The sequence below is a fragment of the Salvelinus alpinus genome, chromosome 8 (genome assembly GCF_045679555.1).
Source record: "Salvelinus alpinus chromosome 8, SLU_Salpinus.1, whole genome shotgun sequence".
Classification (NCBI taxonomy): Eukaryota; Metazoa; Chordata; class Actinopteri; order Salmoniformes; family Salmonidae; genus Salvelinus; species Salvelinus alpinus.
The window spans coordinates 67,934,620-67,961,947 of record NC_092093.1 but is presented as its reverse complement, the minus strand read 5'-3'; the positions used below and the strand labels follow the sequence as shown (position 1 = coordinate 67,961,947).

Sequence of the window (27,328 nt, the reverse complement as noted above, 5' to 3'; positions counted from 1 at the left end):
CGAATGTTAATGCGGATAGACAACAAAAGCACTATTTTCAAAGGATTGTCATTCGAACTGCTAAATATAGACATTGTCATAATTTATTTATTAATTAAAATATTTTCCTACTTCGCACAATAGCCCTCAAGAAAATGTGAAATGCTATGCACTTGCTGGCTTAATCAATATATCAATCAAAATTATACTAAGATCATAAGGTCAATTGTACAGACCTATTATTGTATGCTTATGACCTCTAAACGGAGCCCAAATTGGCTCCAACATGGGACCATAATTGGCTAAGTGTGTTTGATAAATCCACATTGGTCAGCATTAAAAAACACAATGTTTTATACAACAAATGTATTTAATGTCGTCTGTAGGCTATCATGGGAGACAATAATTTAGCATGCATCGGTATAGCCATTTTATAAATACAGTATACAAAAATAAACAAAGGACATTTTTCTGCACGTTAACAGTATATGACACAATTACATTAGTGTTATAGGCTATATCCACACAAATTCAAAAACATTCAACAAAATAAAATGCAAAGATGAATTTAATGTCTGAATTTACAATTGGTCGCCCTATCAAAATAGTATGACAATAACACCTATAGTGGAGTACCTATGTGATTGTACTGGACATCAAGGTCCTAAACCAACTGGATGAAAACATGACATTGTCACATAAAACCATGCAATGTTACAAATAGCAGACTGTACCTCGATACTGCATTCTAAAACGTCAATCTGACCTTATTAGGGCCATTCTGCACACTGAATCTCAGTCAGGCATTGATCATTTAGTATTTTCCAAATTATTCTAATTACTTTCGTAATTTCCGGGTAGGTGATTGAAGGTTGTTATTACTGTACATGCAGCTGCAGTTAGGTGGAAAATGTCATTCACATTTAAGGAGTGTAGGCCGCTAGCTTTTCAAAAATACATGTATCCTTACCCATATCAAGGCTGTGGGCTTATATCACTGGTGTGGTTTCTATCGTCGTCCGATGAGCAATCCGAGGAGTTGTACAGGAAGTTGTCACCTTCATCATCGTCACTGTCCCTGAAGTCTCTTATTCTGTTACTTTTGGCAGAACTCGTCTTTTGATAATCCGTTTGTTCCTGTCCGTCCGATTTCTCCTGTCCGTTTTTGTTGCTTTTCTTATTCTCAGCCTCCTGTGCGGCTTGCTCTTTGGCCTTCTTGCTCCGTTTCCACTTCATTCGCCTGTTCTGAAACCAAATTTTCACCTGAAAATGAAAATAACAAATAGAATTGAGAAAATGTGTTTTATATGGTCGAACAATAATAGTTCGAGTTAATAGGCCGTTTTTAAATACGAGCCGTTCGTAATGGGCAGCACCTGGCCAGATCATAGAACACACAACTAAAGAACAGTGTTTTCATGTAAAACGGATTCAATAGCATAATAGTGGTATGTTTCACAATGGCTCTCAAACAAACATGTATTTGAAGCTCTTATTATATACCTGCGTTTCCGTCAGCATCAAGGATGTAGCCACCTCAAAGCGCTTCGGTCGCGACAGATACTTATTCAGTTTGAATTGATGCTCGAGCTCCAGTAGCTGCTGACTTGTGAATGCAGTCCTTGGTCTTCTGCACTTTCCAAGCAAGTTTGACTGGGCCTGAGCTGGAAAACAAAATCTAAGTACATTTCTATACTCATGAGGTCAAGAAAAAAATGATGTCAACGTGCGTGCGTGCTTTTACATTAGGCCTATGCACGGCATTTCATTACATTACATTTAAGTCATTTAGCAGACGCTCTTATCCAGAGCGACTTACAAATTTCAATACATTATTCGATAGGCAGTAGACTTAGGCTATAATAAAACCGTTATATGCCTGAAAATCAAATTTGTCTGCAAACAAAAGGAATAATATTGAGATAACAATTTCCCTATATGATATAGCCTATATGATACATGGCCTATATGATATAGCCTATAACAATATGTACTTTAGTAATAAGCAGATTGAAAATGAAAGGCTAATTATTTCAGGTTTAAATGGGAAATCAGTTGTTGAATATTAAATGGATAAAAGCTTTATATTAAACTGATTTAAATTGAACATATAGAACACATATATCCTTTGGGATATAAATGTATGTTTTTTTGCACACTATGCAGCCTTCTCAAGAAACGGGTTCAGGTCGAAATTGCCATAATATTGTTAGTATAACATCTAACATTGTCCGAGTATATATTCAGAGAGAGCTAAGCTATTTGCCACCTAATTTTAAACACATCCGTTAAAACGAACAGGAACAAAAGACGCAGTATCTGGTTAGCAAACAGTGTGTCGGCTGCGAGTTTCACACTGTCACTTTCCCACTGTTCATTATATGTCCATTTTAGTTTCTCTCTGAAAACCTATCACCCCTCACCTCGCTCCTTCACCAAATCTTGAGGCAATAAAGGCACCAATGGATGAATATTGTAAATCCACCAACTTGCTCGCCAAGTGCATATACAGCAAATATAAAGTCAGCAGTTTTTTATTAGCAGTCCAAAAATATTTGTATAATTAAAAACAGCAGTTATACTCACAATACTCACAATTAAAATCGGGCATTTTGGGTAGCATCATTCCCGCTGTGGAGACTCGCAGCCAGTGGTCGAGCTGAAACGTCCCGGCCGAGAGTTTGAGGGAGTCGCTGCATGGATGGTGGTGATGGGACCCATGCGGGTATGAGTAGGACAAGGCAGGGTGCTGCCCGAGGGAGTAGGTATACATGGGGTGGCCGTAGAGAGCCTGGGGAGGGATTCCTGCGCTGCTCTGTGGATGTAATCCAAGCATACTGTGGGGACTGTTCAAGAAGCCTGGTTTAGGAATCAAACCAGAAGGGGAAATCCTAGGTGGAGACGGCGTCTCATTCCGTAAAGAGTCGGCATTCAATTCTGAGTTTGGTACACTTCCGGACGATGAAATGGAAGAGGATGATAAAGAAGTCACAAGCGCAAGCGGAGATGTCTGCACCTTCGGCGGGTCAACAGCCAGAAGCGCATCGATGCGGAAATTTTTGGATTTCTCCATTTGAACCAGTGTCCGTCGTTTGCAGACGTTGAACAGTTGTATCAAAACGATATTGAAGTGTCGTCGTCGTTCCACCTCTTAAAGTTATGATCTCGGTTAAAGTGTGAGCGGTGAAACCAACGTGACACTTAATTCTTATTCGATATGGGATTGGTTCCACCCGTTTGGCATGGGGTTATCCCATTGGTCAATCCAAGCCATGTTTACAATGCGTTTAGCTGGCACATTGCATACCTCTCTAAGAAATGACACGTCCCACTTTGGGTCGATGGGGCACTTTTGAAAGGGTGAAGTTTAGAAAACATTTTAATGAATGGGTTGGATATATTTGCATTGAACAATAATATGATATACATTTAGCCAAAGATGGATAGACTTGAAAATGTACTGAGAGCTTATTGACCTATTTATAGTCACATAGTTTAATTAAATTCCAAGTTGTGAAGACTTCAACCTATAATGCCTGGTGATTGCAACGGTGGAAATGTTCTCCTCCATTTTTAAATAACTCTCCAGTGAAAATCTCACGTTTAAAAGTTAATACCATCTTAACTCATAGTCTACCCAAATAATGTTGTTGACTCATCCTATACTCGCATTTGTAGCCAAAGCAAACTTGTATCTCAAACAGACATTACAAAAATGCTTGCTATTTCCTCATAGAGGATGATGTCATCCTCCAGAAGAGGATGAGCTGGCCAATCAGTGGTCCATGAGCTGGCCAATCAAGAGGCTATTTTTAGTGATCAGTATAAGCCAACAACACCATTCTGTTGATGGGGTATGCCCACAACATTCCGACACAGAAAAACTGCTTTTGACATACATAGGTACCATTTTTTGGAAGGAAATCTATTGACTCATATTGTAATTAATTATAGATCATATTTCATAGAAATGTCGAAACACTGGACAGTTACTTAAAAAAAACTATGGCCTATACTTTCCTAAGGGAAATTATTCAAATGCTTTTTGGGTAGGCCATTGTGAAGAGAATATGGCATTCACCATATTGACAGCTAACGGAAGGCTCGTTATTGCACAACATATACACTGAGTGTACAAAACATAAGTAACACCTGCTCTTTCCATGACATAGACTGACCAGGTGAATCTAGGTGAAAGCTACGATCCCTTATTTCATTTCACCTGTTAAATCCACTTCGATCAGTGTAGCCGAAGGAGAGGCGACAGGTTAAAGAAGGATTTTTAAGCCTTGAGACAATTGAGACGGATTGTGTATGTGTGCCATTCAAAGGGTGAATGGGCAAGGCAAAATATTTAAGTGCCTTTGAATGGGGAATGGTAGTAGGTGTTGGCGACCGGTTTGAGTGTGTCAAGAACTGCAACGCTGCTGGGTTTTTCACGATCAACAGTTACCTGTGTGTATCAAGAATGGTCCACCACCCAAAGGAAATCCAGCCAGCAGCAGGTCAGTGGTAAAAAACGGGTTATTGATGAAAAAGGACAAAGGAGGCTGACACAAATTGTGCAGAGCAACAGACTATAATGCCTGGTGATTGCAACAATGGAAATGTGCTTCTCCATCTTAAAATAACTGTCCAGTGAAAATCTCAGTTTTAAAAGTTAATACTCTCTTTTAACTCATAGGCTACCCAAATAATGTTAGTCAACTGACAGTCCAATACAACATAGGTGCCCGAAGACCCATACAAGAATGCATAACTTGCCGTACCTTGACACAAATGGGGGAAGCTGACGACCTTACAGAGTTCGACTTCTTTCAGCAAAAAACACTGGACACTGGAGAATTGGTCTGATGAAATCTGCTGTTTCACGCTGATGGGAGGACTACGGTATGGAGAAAACCACATGAGTACATGCATCCATCATGCGGCGTGTCAACATTGCAGACTGGTGGTGTTACGGTGTGGGGTGTGTTTTCATGGCACACATTGAGCCCCTTGATAAAAGTGGAGCAATGTTTGAATGTCACAGGGTATATGAACAGCTTAGCAATGACAGACATATTGCCCAAAATATTTTGGAAGAAGCCTATACAGTCAAATTATAGGCCAATTCATTTTCTATGCCTTGTTATTAATCATAAATTGTTAATGAAGAAACTCACTTGCTATGGCTTTACATCACCTGCCATCACATGGTTGGAGAGTTATTTATCCAACAGAACACAGAGAGTGTTCTTCAATGGAAGCTTCTGAAACATCAGATATGCACAGTTTGGTATCCCTCAGGGCAGTTGCCTTGGGCCGTTACTCTTCTCTATTTTTACAAATAATTGCCACTGGTCTTACACAAAGCTAGAATGACTATGTAATGCGGATGATTCCACACTCTACATGTCAGCACCCAAAGTCAGTGAGCTCACTAAAATTCTAAATAAGGAGTTACAGTCAGTGTCAGAATGGGTGATTAATAATAAACGGTTCTTAAATACATCTAAAACTAAAGGTATTGTCTTTGGTTCAAAACATTCTCTAAGACCTAAACCTCAGCTGGAGTTGTGCATAAAGGGTGTGACCATTGAGCAAGTTGAGGAAGCTAACCTCCTAAGTATAACATCGGATGGTCAATTATCATGGTCAAGTCATATTGACAAAGTTGTTGTGAAGATAGGGAGGGTTATGTCTGTTATAAAAAGATGTTCTTCGTTTTTGACACAAAAATAAACTGTACTAGTTAGTTGTTAAGGCTCTGGTCTTGTCCCATCTTGATTACTGTCCGTTGATATGGTCAAGTGCAGCCAAGAAAGACTCAAAACAGAGCAGGAAGCCTTGCAATTAACTGCACATACAGAACTAACATCAACAACCTGCATGGCTCAGGGTTGATGAGGTTTGACGAGATATTAACTACTTCTCTGCAGTTTTCATGGGAAATATTACTGTGGTGTAAATGCCAGTGTCTGCATGAAAACGTCTGCTAAATGGCGTATATTATTATTATAATCAAATTACATGCAGCTCATACACCTGTACATACCCCACAAGACATGCCAGCAGGGGTCTCTTCACAGTCCCCAAGTCCAAAATGAATTCACGGCAACACACAGTATTATACAGAGCTATGATCGCATGGAACTCCCTTCCATCACCAATTACTCAAGCAAACAACAAAGTTACCTTTAAAAAGCAGATTAAACTATATATCATGTTAAAGCGGGGACTGTGAAGGGACACACACACAAACACACACCCAGACACCCTCTAGCACATGTTATTTTTGTTGTTGTATTGTTTGTACATCGTTGTCTTTTAAATTTTGTGACTGTTCTTGTCTAGCAGTGTATCAGCATTTTGTTACTTGTCATGTTTTGTGTTTTTTTGAGGACCCCAGGAAGAGTAGCTGATGCTTCTGCAAAATCTAATGGGGATCCAAACAAATAAATCACCACACCATGCAGGATATTATATTCCTCCCCCCAAAAATGTAATGTCACAAATGAAAAACTGTGTCTATGCTTGACCCAGAGACCTGAGCCCAACTGGGAAATTTAGCTAAGAGCCTGCCTTATGCCACTACCCAAATCTGAGAGTAGACTGAATACATTTCGCTCTGCCCTGAACAATATAAATGTTAAATGTAACATCTTGATATGTAGTGCATATAGCCTCCTGGGACCCTGCAAAAAAAGGTATTATATGTGAATGGACTTCTTTGTGTTTGGGGTGAAAGGAAAATGCAACCAATAATGGATATTGTAACTAAATGCAATACATTTAGCATAGTATTTTGGAACTCCTTTAATTACTCAAATAAATTACATATTAGACTTTTCAAAGTGTATTAAATTATGAATAATTATAATTAGGGTAATACCATAATTTGAACATCTCTTTTGAACTCACGTGCTGCCCCCTGGATCTCTTCATGTATGCACCTGCATGCACCTGTATTCACACCTGTATTCAAACCGGTACATAGATATTCAATATTCAAAGGCATATTTTGACATTGAAAGTGCACTAACTGTTATCAAATTAGACCAAACTTGCATCCTTAGTTCTATATGGCTCAAATGAGCGCGTAAAATATGAAGCATATAATCGTTATTAGGTGTCATAGGTTCCATGTAGGCCGAGATATCTATAGCTCTGGGGGTGGTTGTCTTATGGTCTAATAAGCCACTTAAAGTTAATGGAGGAAGAGGTCGAAATGAGAATTATTACTGTTGCCCTTAACCTGTCTCCCAATCAAGCTGATTAGTTTTTGTCAATTCATCAGCTGACCACTATTGGGACCGGCGCAGTCTGTGCAGACTTTATTTGCTCAGGGGAAATCAACAAGTCACGGAGTAGTTCCAAGTAAACGATGACCGTTTAATTGGAAACCTTGATGATATTATGACCGATTACGGAATAATAGCCAAATCTGAGATTGATGTGGCATCCTGCAATGGGAGTCCACGTGCGCCACAAAATCAGAACGTCTTAACCCAAGCCTAAAAGCTAATCAAATAATGCCAATGTGGTAATCTTGATATTACTTTTATCTCGCTCAGGCCTCAGATGATGTTCACCTTTTGCATTTCGAATATGGACAACACATTTTTTTTATGATGACCTTTGAGATCCTTTAAATGTTTTGAAATTCAATTTTTGCGATTTCTTAGAATTTATGAACGGCATCTGAAATCTACGATTTGATCATTTCCTTAATATCTTAACAGCGCCACACCGTTTGATCTGTGCTTTGTCGCCTCCCCTGGTTTAATTTCATTAAGGAGCCACATGACTATTTCTATTAAAGCACCAGTGAAATATGAAGCCATTTAGTATTGGCCAACACCAATCACGGAGATGTATTGCCCCTTTTCATCACGTCAACAGGAGGGAAAATGTATATGGGACCCTAAGATGGAAGCAGACCCTAAAACCCCAGTCTTTCCTGAAAGCTGTTAATTTGCGCCGTAATTACTTTCACAATTAACTAAAATACAAATCAAAGTGACAAATCGAGATAGTTTATATATTCATTACCCTCGGTAAATGTGTTCATTATAAAAAGGCAATTTAAAGGGACGTGCACTGTCTCTTTTATTGCAATAAATACATTCCATTAAATCGGCACAAATGACCAATGCCTTGAAATGCAGCTAGGACTGCTTTGAAACACATTTGTGACTCATCATTTTATCAATTTAAAATGTTCAGGAAGCCATTCCTTGGAGAGTATTTCTCTCCTTAAAAGCCCTTGGACGATAGACTCCATTAACTAGACATCATTAGTGAGGAGATCACATTTCTGCAAGACTTAATTGCATATGATTTTTGTAGACTGCTGGATCTGAGTAGAGAACTAATTTCTCTGCAAAAGGCGCAATATGTCTAAATGTCCTAAATTCAATATTGCAGGCTAATTTCTTGGGCACTTGCCATCAATTTTGTTTGGCTGCAGAGCCGTATTGATAATTTCTCTCAATGTCCTTCAGCATGAACCACTCAATAGAATGTAACTTGTGCTATATTAGGCAAGATTTTTTCAATTAATGAAAATGATTCAAAACGTTAAAGTTGTAGGCCTATTTAAAATTGCTGCTAATTTACTTTATTTGATAAATGTAATTATTGATATTAATGCATATTTATTGTTAAACCTGTCTTATTATTAGCTATTATTATTATTATTGGTGTTATTGTTGTTTAGGCCTATCACATAGTCATAACCAACAAGTAGTAGGCCTATATCATCAGCACCACCATCCACTATATCATCATCAACCAGCTCACCTGCTGGAATTATACCTTAAGTTTACCTTTCTGTAATTCACGTTGAGGGTGAAACCATTTATTTTACGAACCCAACGAAAAATATGAAATTCCATGGAGTGATGGTCAAATCAGTCTGCTTTTGTGTCGTGAAATTTCCACTAAACGAGATGACAGTCGGATAGGCGGTTCCCCCATCACGTGAGACACAGTGATTGACGATCTGAAATGTTGTCTATGTAATCTTCTAACGTCTGTGTTTCCAATTGACACTGGACATGATTAATTGTGCACCTGTCAATGTGTTAAGTAACCTGTTAATTATTTAGTACAATTCATAAAATTTGATCTCAGAACATGGTTATTTTAAGTTGTTAGGCCAACATATGTTTTACATTTTTTCTAAGCGAGTGCAGCAAATGATAAATGTCCTATGATATGTTATTTCATTTATGAAATGGATTTTTACACACAAGCACAGAAAAGTACAACGAATGGATGTGACAAAACAGGACCGCATTTAAATAGAACAAAGAATAAAGGTGGGTGAGATGTAAGCAAGATACATCTTCGATTGGGCACTTGTGTTAAATTGATGTTGAATGCCTTCTCTCAAAAGCAATGGACATTGATGATGACGCAATTGATGAGTCATTTGTTTAAGTTTCATCTCCCTTAATTCAACTATGATTAACACTAGGCCTATCACTGTTTATACATTTACATCAAGTGTATGAAAAATATACTAAAATGCACTTATTGCTAAAAATGCACCCCCTAACATATATTTTGATCCATTAGGGGAAATGTAGTGAGGTGACATCCCACAGACAGTAAATGATGCTGATTTAATTTCTAAAGACACTTCTAACCAGTGGTCTTAAATTGATTAGATTAGATGTAGCTACAACAACATACAGTCCAAGCCAGAGGTTTACGATATTTTGAAATGTGTATAGTCCCCATCTTGTTCTATTGACTTGGTCCTGAGACAAAAACAAGCAAATATGTACATCCACAAAAGTTAAGGTCATCATTTGTCCATTACTGTGCCAACTCTCAACAGCTAGCCCACTGGTGACAGACGTCAAATCAACGTCTATTCCAGATTGGTTCAACATATGGTGCGTTCGTGAATTCACTCTGGCTATCAACTCCGATTTCTGAGTGCTCTCGTCTGAGTGTGCCAGAGCACAGAATAACTGATTATAACTGATGAATTTACGAACACGCAACACCCGTTGAATTTGACCGGTGTCCATAAAGCGGCAGGTGGCCTAGTGGCTAGCGCGTTGGACTAGTAACCGAAAGGTTGCAAAATCGAATCCCCGAGCTGAAAAGGTAAAAATCTGTCCTTCTTCCCCTGAACAAGGCGCTGTTGCTAGGCCGTCATTGAAAATAAGAATGTAGTCATAACTGACTTGCCTGGTAAAATAAACCTCAGCAAAAACAGGTCATTAAATTGTTTCAGTTACAGTCACCTACGCTAGAAAACAGCTTAAACAACTCTATTATTTATTTTATTTTATGTAACTAGGCAAGTCAATGTGAGTAAAATGGTCAGAGTGAGGTGTTCTCTTCTTGTGTTGCTCATTTTTGTCTGGAAGTAGCAAGCAAGCCAGTTACTTTGAGTGCTTGACTGCCGATGTGAGGTCAGAACGCTCGGATCAACCCTCATCCGCAGAATCGTTCGGTCTGCACTCTGAAAGCTCCGAGAGCCGAACCGCTCTGAATTTACGAACAGACAATCTGACAACACTTTGAATTTACGAACGACCCAGAACGCACTCTGACACACTGGAAGCAATTTACGAACGCACCTGAGTGCACGGTGGGCTCCCGAGTTGCGCAGTGGTCTAAGACACTGCATCTCAATGCAAGAGGCGTCACTGCAGTACCTGGTTCGAATCCAGGCTGAATCACATCACCGTGATGTGATTCAGCCTGGATCGCCCAGAATCGTCCGGGTTTGGCCGGGGTAGACCATTATTGTAAATAAGAATTTGTTCTTAACTGACTTGCCTAGTTAAATTAAAAATATAATAATTTCATTGAAATTAAGTGGAAAAAACGTTGATTCAACCAGTTACTATTTGTGATTTTTCGAAATTGTTAAGCGTTTAAGATGGAAAATTTTCAAAGTCAGAAATTTCTGTAACTCACTGTAACAATCAAAAAGGTATTTTTGACAATTATGATGTCTAATTGCACATATAAGATGTCATAAATGCTTGATCTTCTTTGACATAATGGAGGGTGGAGAATGACTTAAGTATCTCCAGGAGAATTATTGGATTAGTTCGTTAAATCCATTTTTAAACTGAAAAATGATTAAATCAATCAAAGACTCATACATCATTCTGAACAGAAATGGGAGATTGGGTAAAATGGAGCAGTTTCAAATCAAACTATAAATAGCACAGCCAGGGTCATATGTAGGGTTATATGTAATTTAGAGAGACTAAATGCAACTTTGAACAAGATTCTTCAGGTTTGACAAGCACACCTGTCTCCTTTCCATGAAAGTATACAATCAGTGCAGCTAACATTGTGTTGCATACCATATAACTATTTATATTTTCTCTCTTTTCTAGTTGAAGTGGAACTAGGCCCATGGTCTACTATTGCATTATAAAGAATATCACCATATGTTAATTTGAATAGCAAATCAACAAAAATTCCCTGTTTCCTGTTGATCCCCGGACCAAGGCTCGAATGCACTAGGATTCTGCTAGATGATGATGATGATCCAATAATGCCAAACTGTGTTTTGTTGACATTGCATTCAGCGAATAGCATTTCAACATTGAAACGCTTATCCAGTCGGATTTCAGTATTCTAAAGAAGGACGTACCCGTTTATGTTGTGTTTCTGGAAAGACGGGGAGAAGGAGCCAACAATACATTTTTGTTTCATTTAATATCGCACAAAAGTCTTATGTACTCTTTCATTTCTGTTGGTCATTTCATTAATCAAAGGTAATCCACATACAGTTACTTTATTTTTTAGTCCAAACGATTTCTTCTGTTAGAACAAAGATGTCAAGAGGATAGCCATGATTACTAACGTTAACGCGTTAGCTAGCTAGAAAGGCGACCTGTCCCGTAAAGTTAGCTGGCCAGCTAACGTTTGCTAACGGGCTAGCTAGCTATAATGTCAAAAGAGTCATCTACATGTACGCACGAATAAAGTAACTTGGGGGTTGTCTGTACATCCAATTGAATGTATGAGTAGTGGCAGACAGATCACCAAGAGCGATGTATACACAAGCTGCTGAGTCATTAGCTAACCTAGCATGCTAGCCAGTTAGCCTATCGTCCAGGGTTGTCTTTGGTGTTGTGCAATGAAAACCAAAAGAGTGACGTTTGTTAACTAAGTTGCCTAACTAACAAATACATAAAACCCGAACATGGTTGACAATGTAGCTAATGCGTTAGAGAGACATCTACAAGGCAACAGTGATTTCCCCACAAAAGGTGCTGTGTTGTGCTAGCTATATAGCTAGTCAAAGTCACTTGTGTCTTTTGGGAATTTTTATAACGTTAGTTACTGTAGCTAACGTTAGCTAGCTAACACTAACGTTACTGTGGCTAAGCATGCTAGCTACCGTTAGCCTAGCTAGTCAGTTACACTTTCCACTGGTTGTGGCTCTTTTTGTTTTTCAATTTCCCTTCCAAAAATATTCTAGATGCGGGAAGTGTAACGTTCGCTAACAATTGTAGCTATGTGTCTAGCTAGCTTTAATATTGATGCTTTATTCTGGATGGTGTCAAGTTGTCGGTACTGTACTAAGTTAGACAACTAGCCACCAAATGAATGGAATGTTTCGTTTACTTTATTTTTCAGATTGCTGTAGTACCCAATTTGTAGTACCTGAATTGAACCAAGACAAGGATCCTTCATCTATGGTTAGAAACATCTCTTTGATAACATCTAACCATGAGCTTCAGTTTTGAGGGAGATTTCAAAACAAGACCCAAGGTGTCTCTTGGGGGAGCGAGTAAAAAGGTAAGACCACAATGAGATTAATAACTTAATAACTTTTGGATTTTCTGACTACTTGTTTTTCACACCCTCGGCTGAACGCTGTGTGCAACATCCGAAGTTGTCCGTAATTCAGAAAATTGTGTTTTAGTACACATTTTTTTTCTGCCATTAAAACTAGAAAAGTATGCCTTTGTACGAGCTGGTCCACGGGGGACACGTATTACTGGGAATGCACATCAAGATAGTGCAGATACAGCGGCCACTAACGTCTGCCTAGGCTAACCTAGCGACTTGTTTTTTTCTACTAGTCATGCCAGGCTAATATACTTTGTCTTTCAGGAGGAAAAAGCATCTCTCCTACACCGGACACAAGAGGAAAGGAGAAAAAGAGAGGTAGTCCTTTGACGTAAAATCGTCCAGCTTTGTATGTCAACCAATCATTATTTACTTTCTCTGTGTATTTATTTACTTTACTCTGTTTTTCAACTTCAATAAGGATGAAAGACGAAGATTGAAGAATGCAATTATCATTCAATCCTATATACGAGGATACCATGACCGAAAACAGCAAGTATGTCTACTAATATGAACAAGCTCACAGTCATTAGACAACACCCATTCTTCAGTTTCAATGCCATTCCCTTCCACACTCCATTATCTTGCCAGCAATCCCTTTTCCACAACCTTTTATTGCTGCTGGCAATGTTGATAGTCTACACAATGAAGTATCTATCAAGGGATCATCGCTATAACTGTTTGTTTGGCCTCTGACCCTGGTGTTTTCCAGTATGCCATCCAGAGGGGCAACTTTGACCGCTGCGTCTGCCAGGCACAGTCAGAAGGTGGACCGCCAATCTCCGACACTGCCAGTCTCAGTCTCTTAACAAGGCAACTGCTATTTTTCTACAGACAGAGTGAGGACTCTCAGAGATTGGTGAGGACCAATGGTTTTTGGGCAAACGTGTTGTTGAACTAATGAAAAACTTGTGTCAAAATGTGACGTCTAAATGCTAAAATGACTCAAATGTACGTTTTGCGTGTGGGAACATGACACAACATTTCTGTCTGTGTCTCTGTAGATATGGATTTGTCAGAACCTAGTGAAACACAATGGGCAGTTTGTGAAGCTGCTGGCGGGGCCCGAAAGACAGACGTGTGTGTTTCAGATCAAGAGGGTCCTGGGCTTCTGCTGCAGGTAATGGGGCCTACACCTACTCTTCATGAATGCGCTCTGGGGTGAAGTTTCACCTAGGTACAGATCTAGGATCTGCTTCCCCTCATCCAATCCTAACCTTAACCATTAGTGGAAAGAATGTTAAACTGACCCAAGATCAGCTTCTAAGGGCAACTTCACTGTACATCCATGAATGCATTGCAAGTATATTGCACCACCTTAACACCCTTTGTCCATCTCTCTCCTAGACTTCTACAAACCTGCAAGGATGACAGTTTGAATGTTGCCGTTCCCATGAGGATGCTGGAGATCTATTCCTCAGAGAGAACCTATCTCCCTGTCCTTCAAGACGTTAATTGTGTGGCATCGTTAATCGAGCAGATTTTGCACTATATGGTACAGAAAGGTAAATATCATGAGGATGTCTGCGGAAGTGCACTATAACATTTTATTTGGTTAATGCTAATTTTCAAGCCCTATTTGAATTTGAATCGGCTCTCTATCTTTTTGTCTTACTCTTTCTCTCTCAGGATACTACAGGTCGCTTTATATTCTAGTGAATCACAAGCTCCCTTCCAGTCTGGAGTACAGTGATGCTCCCTCTGGAGCACACGCTATCCCCTTGGCAGGCACACTGCTGGAGCACACGCTGAAGCCCCTGCACTTTACCTATTCCTCCTGCACAACAGGCGCAAGGTATAACACTCCGGGGATACGTTTTTCCTAGGTACAAGATCAGCTCCCCTCCCCCAATCCTAACCTTAACCATTTGTGGGGAAAAATATAAACTGGCCCAAGATCAGTGTCTAAGGGGCAACTTTACCCTACTGTAACAGCAGCCGTAGCGTCTGTAAAACCAAAACGGTCACATCAGAACAGTCAAACGCGCACATACCGTAAAAGTAATCAGAACACACACACACACACACACACAGAGAGAGAAGGCCCTTTTTGCTAAAGCCAGACCCCCTAAAAGTTTCCCCTCCAATATATAAAAAACCCCTCACACACAAAGCCTCTCGGCATCAGCGACTGCTGAGCATGTGAGAAAGAGCACAGTGAGAAGCCACGAGCGGAATGCCTTTGTCTGTGGCGTATGCTGTTAAGATTGTCCAGTAAACCGGTAATGTAAACTTTGGGCATTTGTTTGTCCTTTGAGTTGGCGGAGACACCGTAATTGCTTCACCAACCTGTTTACAACGAGCAATAAAACTGATCCCGACTCGGAGTACAGAATATTGACGATTTGCTCTCAATATGAAACATTCTGAATGACAAACGAGTGGGGCGTTCTTTTCTTTTTGAAGAAAAGCAGAGACTGGGTGTGAGAAACCTGTGTACACACTCACTCCAACAGATAATTATCTGACCGGGGCCACCAGATGTGTGAGTGACTCAGTAAAAACAGCTTTGTTTGACAAGACAATATTGGGGCACTCACAGAGCTGAAAGGAGGAGACACCTACTCTCTCGATCACTCTATTGTCCCTGTTTGGGTAATGAGTTTAAAGAATAACTTTACTCAAAAACTGTATTTTGGCTCTGTACGGAAAGTGCTCCATCTTGAAAACTTGACAACTGACTTTTTGGGGATTGTATTAACAGTGTGAACAAAATACTTAAAGATTGAAACCAAAAGTTATCCCTTTAAAAACAATTTATTGTCGAATCTAAGCTGTTCATATGTTTATTTGTCATAGTATAACATATTTGTACATTTTGATTTGTGATCAGTAGCTTAATCCAATATCATTGTCATGTATGTAGTGAATTGGCCTCCCGAGTGGCGCGGTGGTCTAAGGCACTGCATCGCAGTGCTAGCTGTGCCACTAGAGATTCTGGGTTCGAGTCGCAGCCGGCCGCGACCGGGAGACCCATGGGGCGGCGCACAATTGGCCCAACGTCATCCGGGTTAGGGGAGGGTTTGGCCGGCAGGGATGTCCTTGTCCCATTGCGCACCATCGACTCCTGTGGCGGACCGGGCGCAGTGCACGCTGACACGGTCGCCAGGTGTACGGTGTTTCCTCTGACACATTGGTGCGGCTGGCTTAAGGATTAAGTGGGCATTGTGTCAAGAAGCAGTGCGGCTTGGTTGGGTTGTGTTTCGGAGTACGCACGACTCTCGACATTCCCCTCTCCTGAGTCCGTACCGGAGTTGCAGCGATGAGACAAGACTGTAACTACCAATTGGATACTATGAAATTGGGGAGAAAAAGGGGTTACATTTTTTTTATATATATATAAGTATACAGTTGAAGTCGGAAGTTTGCATACACCTTAGCCAAATACATTTAAACTCAGCTTTTCACAATTCCTGACATTTAATCCTAGTAAAAATTCCCTGTCTTAGGTCAGTTAGGATCACCACTTTATTTTAAGGATGTGAAATGTCAGAATAATCGTAGAGAGTGATTTATTTCAGCTTTTATTTCTTTCATCACATTCCCCAGTGGGTCAGAAGTTTACATACTCAATTAGTATTTGGTAGCATTGCCTTTAAATTGTTTAACTTGGGTCAAATGTTTCGGGTAGCCTTCCACAAGCTTCCTACAATAAGTTTGGTGAATTTTGGCCCATTCCTCCTGACAGAGCTGGTGTAACTGAATCAGGTTGTAGGCCTCCTTGCTCACACATGCTTTTTCAGTTCTGCCCACAAATTATCTATAGGATTGAGGTCAGGGCTTTGTGATGGCCTCTCCAATACCTTGACTTTGTTGTCCTTAAGCCATTTTGCCACAACTTTGGAAGTATGTTTGGGGTCATTGTCCATTTGGAAAACCCATTTGATCCCAAGCTTTAACTTCCTGCCTGATGTCTTGAGATGTTGCTTCAATATATCCACATAATTTTCCTACCTTATGATGCCCTCTATTTTGTGAAGTGCACCAGCCCCTCCTGCAGCAATGCACCCCCACAACATGATGCTGCCACCCCCGTGCTTCACGGTTGGGATGGTGTTCTTCGGCATGCAAGCCTTCCCCCTTTTTCCTCCAAACATAACAATGGTCATTATGGCCAAACAGTTCTATTTTTGTTTCATCAGACCAGAGGACATTTCTACAAAAAGTATGATGTTTTTCCCCATGTGCAGTTGCAAAGCATAGTCTGGCTTTTTTATGGCGGTTTTGGAGCAGTGGCTTCTTCCTTGCTGAGCGGCCTTTCAGGTTATGTCAATATAGGACTCGTTTTGCTGTGGATATAGATACTTTTGTACATGTTTCCTCCAGCATCTTCTCAAGGTCCTTTGCTGTTGTTCTGGGATTGATTTGCACTTTTTGCACCAAAGTACGTTCATCTCTAGGAGACAGAACGTGTCTCCTTCCTGAGCGGTATGACCGCTGCGTGGTCCCATGGTGTTTATACTTGCGTACTATTGTTTGTACAGATGAACGTGGTACCTTCAGGTGTTTGGAAATTGCTCCCAAGGATGAACCAGACTTGTGGAGGTCTACAATTATTTTTCTTAGGTCTTGGCTGATTTCTTTTGATTTTCCCATGATGTCAAGCAAAGAGGCACTGTGTTTTAAGGTGGTCGTTGAAATACATCCACAGGTACACCCCCAATTGATTCAAATTATGTCAATTAGCCTATCAGAAGCTTTTAAAGCGATGACCACATTTTCTGGAATTTTCCAAGCTGTTTAAAGGCACAGTCAACTTAGTGTACGTAAACTTCTGACCTACTGGAATAGTGATACAGTAAATTATAAGTGAAATAATCTGTCTGTAAACAATTGTTGGAAAAATGACTTGTGTCATGCACAAAGTAGATGTCCTAACCAACTTGCCAAAACTATAATTTGTTACCAAGAAATTTGTGGAGTGGTTGAAAAACGAGTTTTATTTTTTTTAGTTTTTTCTTTTTCTCCCCAATTTCGTGATATCCAATTGTTAGTAGTTACTATCTTGTCTCATCGCTACAACTCCCGTACGGGCTCGGGAGAGACGAAGGTCGGAAGCCATGCGTCCTCCGAAACACAACCCAACCAAGCCGCACTGCTTCTTAACACACAACCCGGAAGCCAGCCGCACCAATGTGTCGGAGGAAACACCGTGCACCTAGCGACCTGGTCAGTGCGCACTGCGCCCGGCCCACCACAGGAGTCGCTGGTGCGCGAGACAAGGATATCCCTACCGGCCAAACCCTCCCTAACCCGGACAACGCTAGGCCAATTGTGCGTCGCCCCATGGACCTCCTGGTCGCGGCCGGCTGCGACAGAGCCTGGGCGCGAACCCAGAGTCTCTGGTGGCACAGCTAGCACTGCGATGCAATGCCTTAGACCACTGCGCCACCCCGGAGGACCCTGAAAAACGAGTTTTAATGACGTCAACCTAAGTGTATGTAAACTTCCGACTTCAACTCTATATGTAGTGAACATTTTAAAACCAACTCATCCATTTTACAATGTGGATAATGTACGCGCGGCTCCACTCCAGCCGTTTGTGTAGTGACAATCAATTTTTCTCCCTCTCTCTCTGGTTCCACAGGCAGTTTGTGTTTGCAGCCTTCACGGAGGAGTTCATCTCGGCGCCGTTCACGGAGCAGATCTTTCACTTCTTTATTCCGGCGCTGTCCGACCCGCGCCTCCACTTCCCCTTTGAGGCCTTCCTGGGCTCCCTGCAGGCCACTGTAGTCTCCTCCGCAGCGGCGCAGAAACAGGCGCCGTGGCTCTTCTACTTTGTCCTCTCAGCCGGGGAGACGTGCCTGGGTAAGTGTTGTCAGGGATACGCTTTGGATGTGTCCAAAATTGCACCCTTTTCCCATAGTGCACTACTTTACACAGAGCTCTATCTAGGTAATAGGGTGCCATTTGGGACATAGCCTTTGTGTACAGTGTGTGGGGAATAGTACTCTCGTGTACCAGCAGATACACTGACAAGAGGATTTTGGAGAGAATGACCAGAAACAAAATCTATGGCGATAGGGAGTGTTTTGTAGTAATGTTGTCTGTATGTGTGCAGGTTCCCTGTCAGAGGAGGGCCTTCAGCTATACCTGCGTGCTCTGCAGACCCTCCTACCCCTCCTTCCCGTGTCAGAGAGCACCAGCAGGCCGGAGGTCATTAGTGACTCTGAGGACGAGGAGGACACCGACATCCAGGCTCCGTCCACACAGGTAGCTAGCTACCACTAATGTGTCAATACAGATAACAGAGTGAAATCCAGGGATAGTACTCTGCAGGTTACAGGTAACGCATATAGTTCAGAATGCCCTTTTACTTCACAGGCAAACACTCTCAAATGAAAATGGCTAACATCTGAATACAGGTGTTACACACGAGTAGCAGACCACAGCCTTATCCGCACTGCCTTTAGGTACCTCATTATAAACACCGGGGCCCGTATTCATAAAGCGTCTCAGAGTAGGTGGGCTGATTTGGGATCAGGTCCGCCCCCTGGGCAAACGATTTGCTCCATTATGATCTAAATGGCAGAACTGATCCCAGATCCTACTGAGGCTTTATGAATACAGGCCCAGCTATACTTACTGGAACATCTCACTCACACCTATTCTGTGTGTTCTCGTTCGTTCCAGCACGACAGTTATCGGATATCGGTGCAGCTGATCACGGAGGAGTGCGTCCACAAGCTGGACACCAAGCAGCAGACCAACGCGCTGCTCAACCTGGTGTGGAGGGACTCGGCCAGCGAAGAGGTCTTCACCATGATGGCCTCCATTTGCCACACGCTCATGGTGCAGCACCGCATGATGGTGCCTAAAGTCAGGTCAGTGTTCTACATCGGATCTAGTCACATTGAATGCGTCCCCAAATGGCACCATTTTCCCTATATAGTGCACTCCTTTTGACCAGAGCCCTACAGGCCTTGGTCAAAAGTAGTGCACTACAAAGGGAATAGGGTGCCATACCTAAGGTTTTACATGTATCTACGGTGCTAGCATAACCACTTTTGTTTTATTTGAATCCTTGCATTTAGTTGTTTCAAAAACCTTTCTTTCACTACAATTTGAATGAATATTTAGCCTTTTAAGGCATTTTGCAGGAACTTGATGTGAAGCCTTTTTTTAAATCATTTTTTGACATCATGAAAGTGGGTGTTCAGAATCAGCATTTATTTTAAAGTTGTAAGCAACTAATGTGAATAGCGATGAAGAAGCACAGCCACTATCTGTGGTCTTTGCCCTAGTGGCGTTTACAACCGGAAGTACTAGGATGTCAGGGAAGCTCTGAAGCTGTCACTCCTAGATTAGGGTAATTAGCCCTGGACTGGCTGATTGGGTTGATTGCGTAAGGGCAGGATGTGGATGTGAGAGGGGGATCTTCCCTGGGCTTTATGGCACACACTGAGGGTCTCTGTCTCAACCCCCCTGGTTAATAGTTAGTAGAGCCAATGGAAGACATTACCTGTCCGTACTGTGGGGATGAGAGAGCGAGCGTGTTATCATTACTGATGCGTTGTTCTCACCTTTTACAGGGTGGGCAACAAAGAATGTGGCTATTGTTTAAGGCTGGAGAGTTATCTGGGTCGTATTCACTAGAAACCAAACGAAAGCAAACAGGCTGGAACGGGAGGAATGTCTACCTGAATTTGTCTGACAAGGAACCCTCATCTTCGTTGCAAAACGTTTTAAGTTGCAAAAATGTTTGTGACGGTTAGGAATGGTGTGCACTAAGGAATACAATCCTGTCTGATCTCATGCTAGACTTGATTCAGGCAACATTCAAGCTAACCTTTAGAACCCAAATGTCTCTCAAAAACGATACTAGAGAAGATGCATCGCTTACCAAATCAGTTGTTGCGAAAGGCCTAGAATCCTCCCTAAGTATTTTCTCTCATTTTTACAGCTTCCTTTAGTCCAACTGCTTTTACCATACATTTTACATCTTGTCCTCCATCATTATCGGATATCTGTACAAAATAATTAGCTCACTGAGGAAGATTAATTAGTGGCGAAGTGGATGGGATACCTTTACAAGAGGCTAAAGGGAGCAAATTGCATCCCGGGCCTGATTAACTGCGTTTAAAAAAGAGCTTGTCTGCCCAGCCCGGCCCTCCCGTCTCCCACCTCATGCCGGCCAGCCCAGCGCAATGCCTCGAATAAATATGTATCTTTTTTTTGCTTCCTTCTTATTAGAGCTCTAAGATGTAGGCCCTGTATTTTCAGTAAGAGATTTTACTTCAGATTTAATCATACGATTTAAGATTATTATATTTTTTTTTAATTCACACCGTTTTGGTTGGTATAATCTTTGTCTTTGATGTTGGGAGGCTAAATGGGTGTAATTTCAAGTTAATTGATTCATGTTTGGTATTTGTTGTAATTTCACTGATATGTTATTTAGCCTTGGCCTGAGGTGGCTCGCTGTCCCTAACTGATGTTCACTGACAACTGTAAGTGCTAGCAAGCCTCTGTCCTTAATTAGTTTTTGAGCACTTGATGTGATTGTGGAATTGACATGAGATAATGACTCTCGGGCAATGAAAACACACTCTTTCTGCCACTGGCACTAACTCGCAGGCCCTTATGAATTTAAGCTAGTTTAACATAAATAAAGCCAGTTATTATCAAATTACTATTTAAGGTAATTTTCGATTGAGCTGACATATGCAGCGTTTACCGTGAATGCAATCTCCTCTAAAGCAGGAACATTACAGTACTATCGCGCTGTAAGCGCAGCTCTTCAGTGGTTCAGATTGAATCGAGCCCTTTCCCTTTTATTTTGCCTAGTTTTCTCTTTTTCTGCGAGCATACGTAAATTCTTGCATTATGTCTACATAAAATAATCTGTTTTGGCCATCAAGGTAATTTTTATGGAGACACACACACACACACACACACACACACAACCCTTTTTGATGCCTGTGATTGTATTTATTAGTGCCTTCATTTCCTGATTGAAATGGAGCTTTGGTTTCTAGCAGGCCATATATCAGGCTGTCAGTCAGCATTTTATTGCTCTGTTGCCCATTTCAATCAAACACCCGGCCGCACACTGTGAAGGCCCAGAGCACTATGCTATACCTGGCTCCCGTCCTCTTTTGTACTGACGGATGGGGGGCCTTGGCAGAAACGATTTATCAAACATATAGAGAGTTGTCACTCGTTTTACCCCCCCAGAAGGATCATTTACATTTTTCAGCCTTTCAAATAATCTCTGCTGCTCAATGGTGAACGAGGGTGTGCCCTAAATGTCACCCTATTCCCTATATAGTACACGACTTTTGACTAGAGCCCTATGGGCCCTGGTCAAAAGTAGTGCACTATATAGGGAATTGGGATGCACTCTTAGAGATTGGAGGCCGACACCAACATTAGTTTATCTATGTGATATTCCATCCACTTCCCATTCCCTCTCTCTGTTCTTTTTTTTGTTTTTTTTGTTTTTACAAGATCAGCTTTACAACCATATTTCTCTGTTTTGTTTTCTCTTTCATGAGTTACAGACACTTGTTTTGCATCGTCTCTTGTTTTGTTGCTTCTTTAAAAAAAAAAGTATTTGTTCCACATTTTAATAGGATTTATGTTTTTTTGGGGGTGTTGTATTTTGCTAGTTTAGGATTAAAAAGAGGTGATTAACATCAATGCATTACATCAACCTTTACCTCTCAACATGTGAATAGGAGATTGCCTGCCCTTAACAGGCTTCCTTATAGGTGACAATAGCCTATCCCGTTAGACAGAGGCACATTTATAAGCAAGGGGCTTATATTTTATTTTAAGCTGAATTACTGCATTGGCGTTACCTGTTGTTAACCCTCGGTGTTAAAGAAACACACACACAATCGAGCACCTTCACACTTGGGTGCCATGGGCCGTTAGTTATGCCGTCCGGAGTGTCGGGATGAGGGCCCAGTGGGAGCGTTCCAAATGGCACCCTATTCCCTACATAGTGCACTACTTTTGACCAGGGCCCATAGGGCACTATAGGGAATAGGTTGCCATCGTGATGCAGCCAGTGGCTCACCCACCCCCTCCCTCCCTCCTTCCCCTGTGTTTTCATGTAATTCAGGGAGAGTGTGGAAGCGTGCTGGCGCGCCGAGGTCATTGTGAGGGCTATGCCCCCCCATCCCTTCTCCTCTATTGTCCCCATCGTTGCCATTAAGTTAAATGGGGCTCCTGCAGGAAGCCAGAGGGCCTGTTTATGACCCAGGGCCGAGCTCCTCCTCGCCAGCAACTAGTTTACTAATGGAAGGTGCCTCGTCTAAATAAAGCTTAATGGGTCGTTTAATCTTTTTTTCGTCACGGAAAAGGGAGAGCGGAGAATGGAGGAGGAGAGAAAGGGCCAAGAAGGAAGATTCCTGGGGGATGCTGCGGTTCAACAGCTTTTACTAGTATTTTTTCCATCTTTATTTGTGTCCTCTAGTTAATTGGTCAATGTTGACGATCTCCGCCTTGGAGGGCATCGAGGCAGAGCGATTTATACGTTTACAGACAGACGAGTACATTGTCAACCCTTTTGACATATGTATCTTTTCAGGCCTGTCTTTTTTTATTTTGTCCCCTCCAGGCTTCTGTACAGTTTAGCGTTCAACGCACGTTTCCTGAGACATCTCTGGCACCTGATACAGTCCATGACTACCAAAATGATTACAGGGTGAGTTGATTGAATGTCAGTCAGGGGCTGTATGTATCAAGCGTCTCGGTTTAGGAGCGCTGATCTTGGATCAGGTCCACCCCTGTCCATGTCATCTTATTCATTGTGATCTAAAAGGCCCAACTGATCCTAAATCAGAACTCCTGCTTTGATACACTTGATATATGCAGCCCTGAACACAGTGACAGACCTTGATGTAAGCCAATTCAATGTGCCCCGTTGGCATAAATTCCCAGGTAAACATAGCGAGTCTCTCCTTTTCTTCCCCCCAGGTCCATGGTTCCGCTGCTGCAGGTCATCTCCCGGGGGTCTCCCATGTCTCTGGAAGACTCCAATCGCATCATTCCCCTCTTCTACCTCTTCAGTTCCCTCTTCAGTCACTCGCTCATCTCTGTGCACGACAGCGAGTTCTTTGGCTACCCCATGGAAGGTCATGGTAGGCCACTCCCTCTGTACTATTCCCTATGCACTACTTTTGACCAGGGCCCATAGTGTGCTATTTTGGACGCAGAACCTAGTCTCAAAATCACCTGCCTCTTGTTTTCAATTGGGGTGCAGCTGACATTGTATTTTACGTTGAATTTAAAGGCTTCTACACATGTACACTGAGTGTTGAAATCATTAAGGACAACTTCCTAATATTGAGTTGTACCCCCTTTTGCCCTCAGAACAGCCTCAATTCATCGGGGCCTGGACTCTACAAGGTGTCCAAAGCGTTCCACAGGGATGCTGGCCCATGTTGACGCCAATGCTTCCCACAGTTGTGTCAAGTTGGCTGGATGTCCTTTGGGTAGTCCACCATTCTTGATACACTTGGGAAACTGTAGAGTGTGAAAAACCCAGCAGCATTGCAGTTCTTGACATGAATTGGTGCGCCTGGCACCTACTACCATACCTCGTTCAAAGGAACTTCAAATCTCGTCTTGCCCATTCATCCTCTGAATGGCACACATACACAATCCATGCGTCAATTGTCTCAAGGCTTAAAAATACTTGAACCTGTCTCCTCCCTTTCATGTTTTCTGATTTGAATCGAATTTAACAGGTGACATTGATAAGGGATCATAGACTGACCAGGTGAATGCAGGTTGAACCTATGTCATGGATTTTTTTTTTTACACTCAGTATATTTTTTATCCAGATGGATAGTCTCACAAATGTGTGTAATATTCATTGGGCAACAACAGTAAGAGATGTAGGGTGACATTTTCCCCTGGCAAAGACCAGCTGTGCTGTGAACGAACGCACAGGTAGCGTTCTAAATAACGGGAGCGCCGATACTGTACCTTACGATTGCATTGCATGTGGTGTGTAAATCACACTTTTGATTAAATCTCCGGTTGAACTAAAGTTCTTTCTCATGGAAATTGGAACAAAAGTCGTGCTGCATAATTCATAATTTAACTTTGTGCATTAGCTCACGGCGCAGTTGTCTTTGCGAGAGGAAAATGTCGCCTGCACTGTGTTCAATGGCTGATTGGCAGTAAACAGCCGTCCATTCCTCCTGTCCACCCGTTTTCAGGCCACAGCAATACGTCCATGATGCCGTTCACATTGTCCGAGCTGGTGACCCTGTCTCGGTTACTAAGGGACGCTTGTCTGGGCATTATCAAGCTGGCCTACCCAGAGACCAAGACGGAGCACCGCGAGGAGTACATGGCTGCCTTCCGCAGCGTGGGGGTCAAGACAAACACAGAGGTGCAGCAGCGCATCCAGGCCGAGCAGAAACGTTGGGTCCAGCTCTTCAAGGTGAATGCCCACCCATCGCCCTGGCATGGTCAGGGTCATATTCATTAGTCCCACTGTAGCAAAACGTTTTGCAACGGGAAATGCATACAAGCTTTCTTATTGAACAAAGTTCAGGTAGTCCCTCCCTTTTTGACCCATTTGCTTCCGTTTCACTCCTAGTGAATGCGACCCAGGCAGTGGCTCCACATCTAATTGAGGGTTTTGATACGGTCCTATGTTTACAAAATAATTCAGAAAACTTGTTTCATAATCCAACATTTAGATGCCTCCCAACTGGCTTGAGTCCTTACTCTTGTAAACGGATTTGGAAAATGGTTACATGCTAGTGTATTCAGTGTCCTCTTGAATGCTCTCTTTTTAAAAGTACAATGCAGCCATTATTTCACTATCACATCATTTCTGGGTAACAATTAAGTACCTTACTTAATGGTCAAAAAGAAGCAAAAATGGCTTCTTAGCAAAGAGCTATTTCTCAAGCAAGACTTTTGTTAGGACTGTCTGGAAGTGGTTTGAGTGGGGATGGGAAAACTGAAAAATAGCTGTTATTGGCAGAGAGGTTTGGAACTCTCTTATTGGTCTATTAACTATTTTACAGCATAGTGACCTCACCATGGAAAGCCAAAACTCCATTCCACTAAAACAGGCTGAAGTTTCAGTTGGTCTTTTCAAACTGCTCTTACACTAAAAGGGCATTATCATCATTTTCACAATTTCACAATATTTATCCAACTTCATAGTGTGGAAATATATATAAACACAGGAAAACCACGTTTTTGACTGCACTGTGCCTTTATAAAGGGTCTTATTTTGACTTTGGTTTCTCTCATAGCTTTTACAGAAATGTGTCGATAAGCAACAGAGCATGCATGGCTAAATTCACACCAGGAAGAGCAAAGGGGGTTGAATTAGGACATTAATTGTCTGTTTACTGAAAGGAAATGAGGCAGATGACAACATTAGGTTAATTTGCCACTCGTCAGGCCTCTCTCATCTTTACCTCTCTCCTTTACTCTATGCTCCTCTCCCTCTATTCTCCTCTTCCTCCTCTCTCTTTCCCTGAAACGGTAATTAAGTGACTTCGTTCTTGGCTTTGAATTTGAGAGAGGGCCTCGAAGGTGAGCGAGGCTTTCTTTCAGCCGAGGTGTTGGCCGTGTACAAATGCGGCAGGAATTTCATAACAGATCGAGGAGCGCAAACACCGTCAGCTAAAACGACCCATTAAAGAAGTGGGAGAGCAGGGGGAAAGGCATTTTCCAAATTGAACGGGGGCTGGATTTACAGTCGCTTTAACGCCGCTGACCCCCTAACACGCTAATGTTTGGTTCGAGTCATCAGCCGTCCCTCGACCATCTTTTATCACCCCCATTGTCGAGCTATCTATATAATTGAAAGAAGTTAATTTAATGAAAATGATCAACTAAGCTTGTATTAATATTGCTAATGGACCTTCTCTTCTTGGCTATGTTTGGAGAGGGATGTCACGGTGGAGTTTGAGAAAGGCCCATTAAGGCGTGCACTTAACCCAATGGGCTAATTAAGGAATGCTTATTCATTCCTCGGAGTAGGGGCTACGTCTCCGAGCCCATCGTCCGCGCCACGAACAGCGTTTGGCACTCCCCATTATTACTGAGGATAGCGACTCCAGTCGTCGCTGATGACTGCCCGAGATTGATCGCGTCCCGTATGAAAACGTTGTGTGTTTTTGAAAATAACATTTCCATTCAAACTGTGTTGCCTGCTTATTGTGTTAAATTGTTTCAAGGTAATTACGTGTCTGACTACTCCTAGCTAGTGCCGGTAATGACTGGAGTGAGATTATGGAAAGGATCAATGTAGACGTGACAAGTTCAGTCTTTACAGTGGAGTACTTATCAACTTCTATCTAACATTCATATCCCAACACTGCACACAGTAAGACATGGGATAGGAGGCAACAAATCCATGTTTTTCACAGGACAGTACAGGAACCTGTTTTTAGGACAGGACTGTACAAGATTGACATTTTTTTGTTATTGACGGTACTGGACAGGAATAAATATCCCAACAACTCTCACCCTGACCCTAACTCACAGTACAACAGATTTACACCGGTCAAAATGTTGCTCTCGGTCACGTGGCTGA

General features: G+C 41.8%; 2 protein-coding genes across 3 annotated transcripts in view; one reads left to right on the top strand and one right to left on the bottom strand.

Annotated features, from left to right (window-relative positions):
- Positions 1-330: 330 nt before the first annotated feature.
- LOC139582397 (motor neuron and pancreas homeobox 1-like) lies at positions 331-3,141 on the bottom strand. 2 transcript variants are annotated; one of them, XM_071412358.1, is made up of 3 exons: positions 2,566-3,141; positions 1,483-1,643; positions 331-1,242 (listed from the first exon to the last, which is right to left on the bottom strand). In XM_071412358.1, the coding sequence occupies exons 1-3, from the start codon at positions 3,050-3,052 to the stop codon at positions 955-957; spliced, it is 936 nt and encodes a 311-aa protein (XP_071268459.1). In that variant the 5' UTR covers positions 3,053-3,141; the 3' UTR covers positions 331-954. The 2 variants fall into 2 exon arrangements, with proteins under 2 accessions (XP_071268459.1, XP_071268460.1); XM_071412359.1 differs by having other exon boundaries at positions 2,575-3,141.
- An 8,261-nt stretch (positions 3,142-11,402) lies between these two features.
- The window catches only part of LOC139583572 (ubiquitin-protein ligase E3C-like), a 41,496-nt gene continuing 25,570 nt past the window's right edge, over positions 11,403-27,328 (top strand). The window contains exons 1-14 of the mRNA XM_071414803.1: positions 11,403-11,720; positions 12,589-12,750; positions 13,069-13,122; positions 13,226-13,300; positions 13,517-13,663; positions 13,809-13,924; positions 14,152-14,309; positions 14,434-14,599; positions 18,392-18,612; positions 18,866-19,017; positions 19,438-19,628; positions 23,372-23,458; positions 23,731-23,894; positions 24,981-25,207. Coding sequence (XP_071270904.1) covers positions 12,682-12,750; positions 13,069-13,122; positions 13,226-13,300; positions 13,517-13,663; positions 13,809-13,924; positions 14,152-14,309; positions 14,434-14,599; positions 18,392-18,612; positions 18,866-19,017; positions 19,438-19,628; positions 23,372-23,458; positions 23,731-23,894; positions 24,981-25,207 — 1,827 coding nt within the window. The 5' untranslated portion in view covers positions 11,403-11,720; positions 12,589-12,681. The remainder of the gene's footprint in view (positions 11,721-12,588; positions 12,751-13,068; positions 13,123-13,225; positions 13,301-13,516; positions 13,664-13,808; positions 13,925-14,151; positions 14,310-14,433; positions 14,600-18,391; positions 18,613-18,865; positions 19,018-19,437; positions 19,629-23,371; positions 23,459-23,730; positions 23,895-24,980; positions 25,208-27,328) is intronic.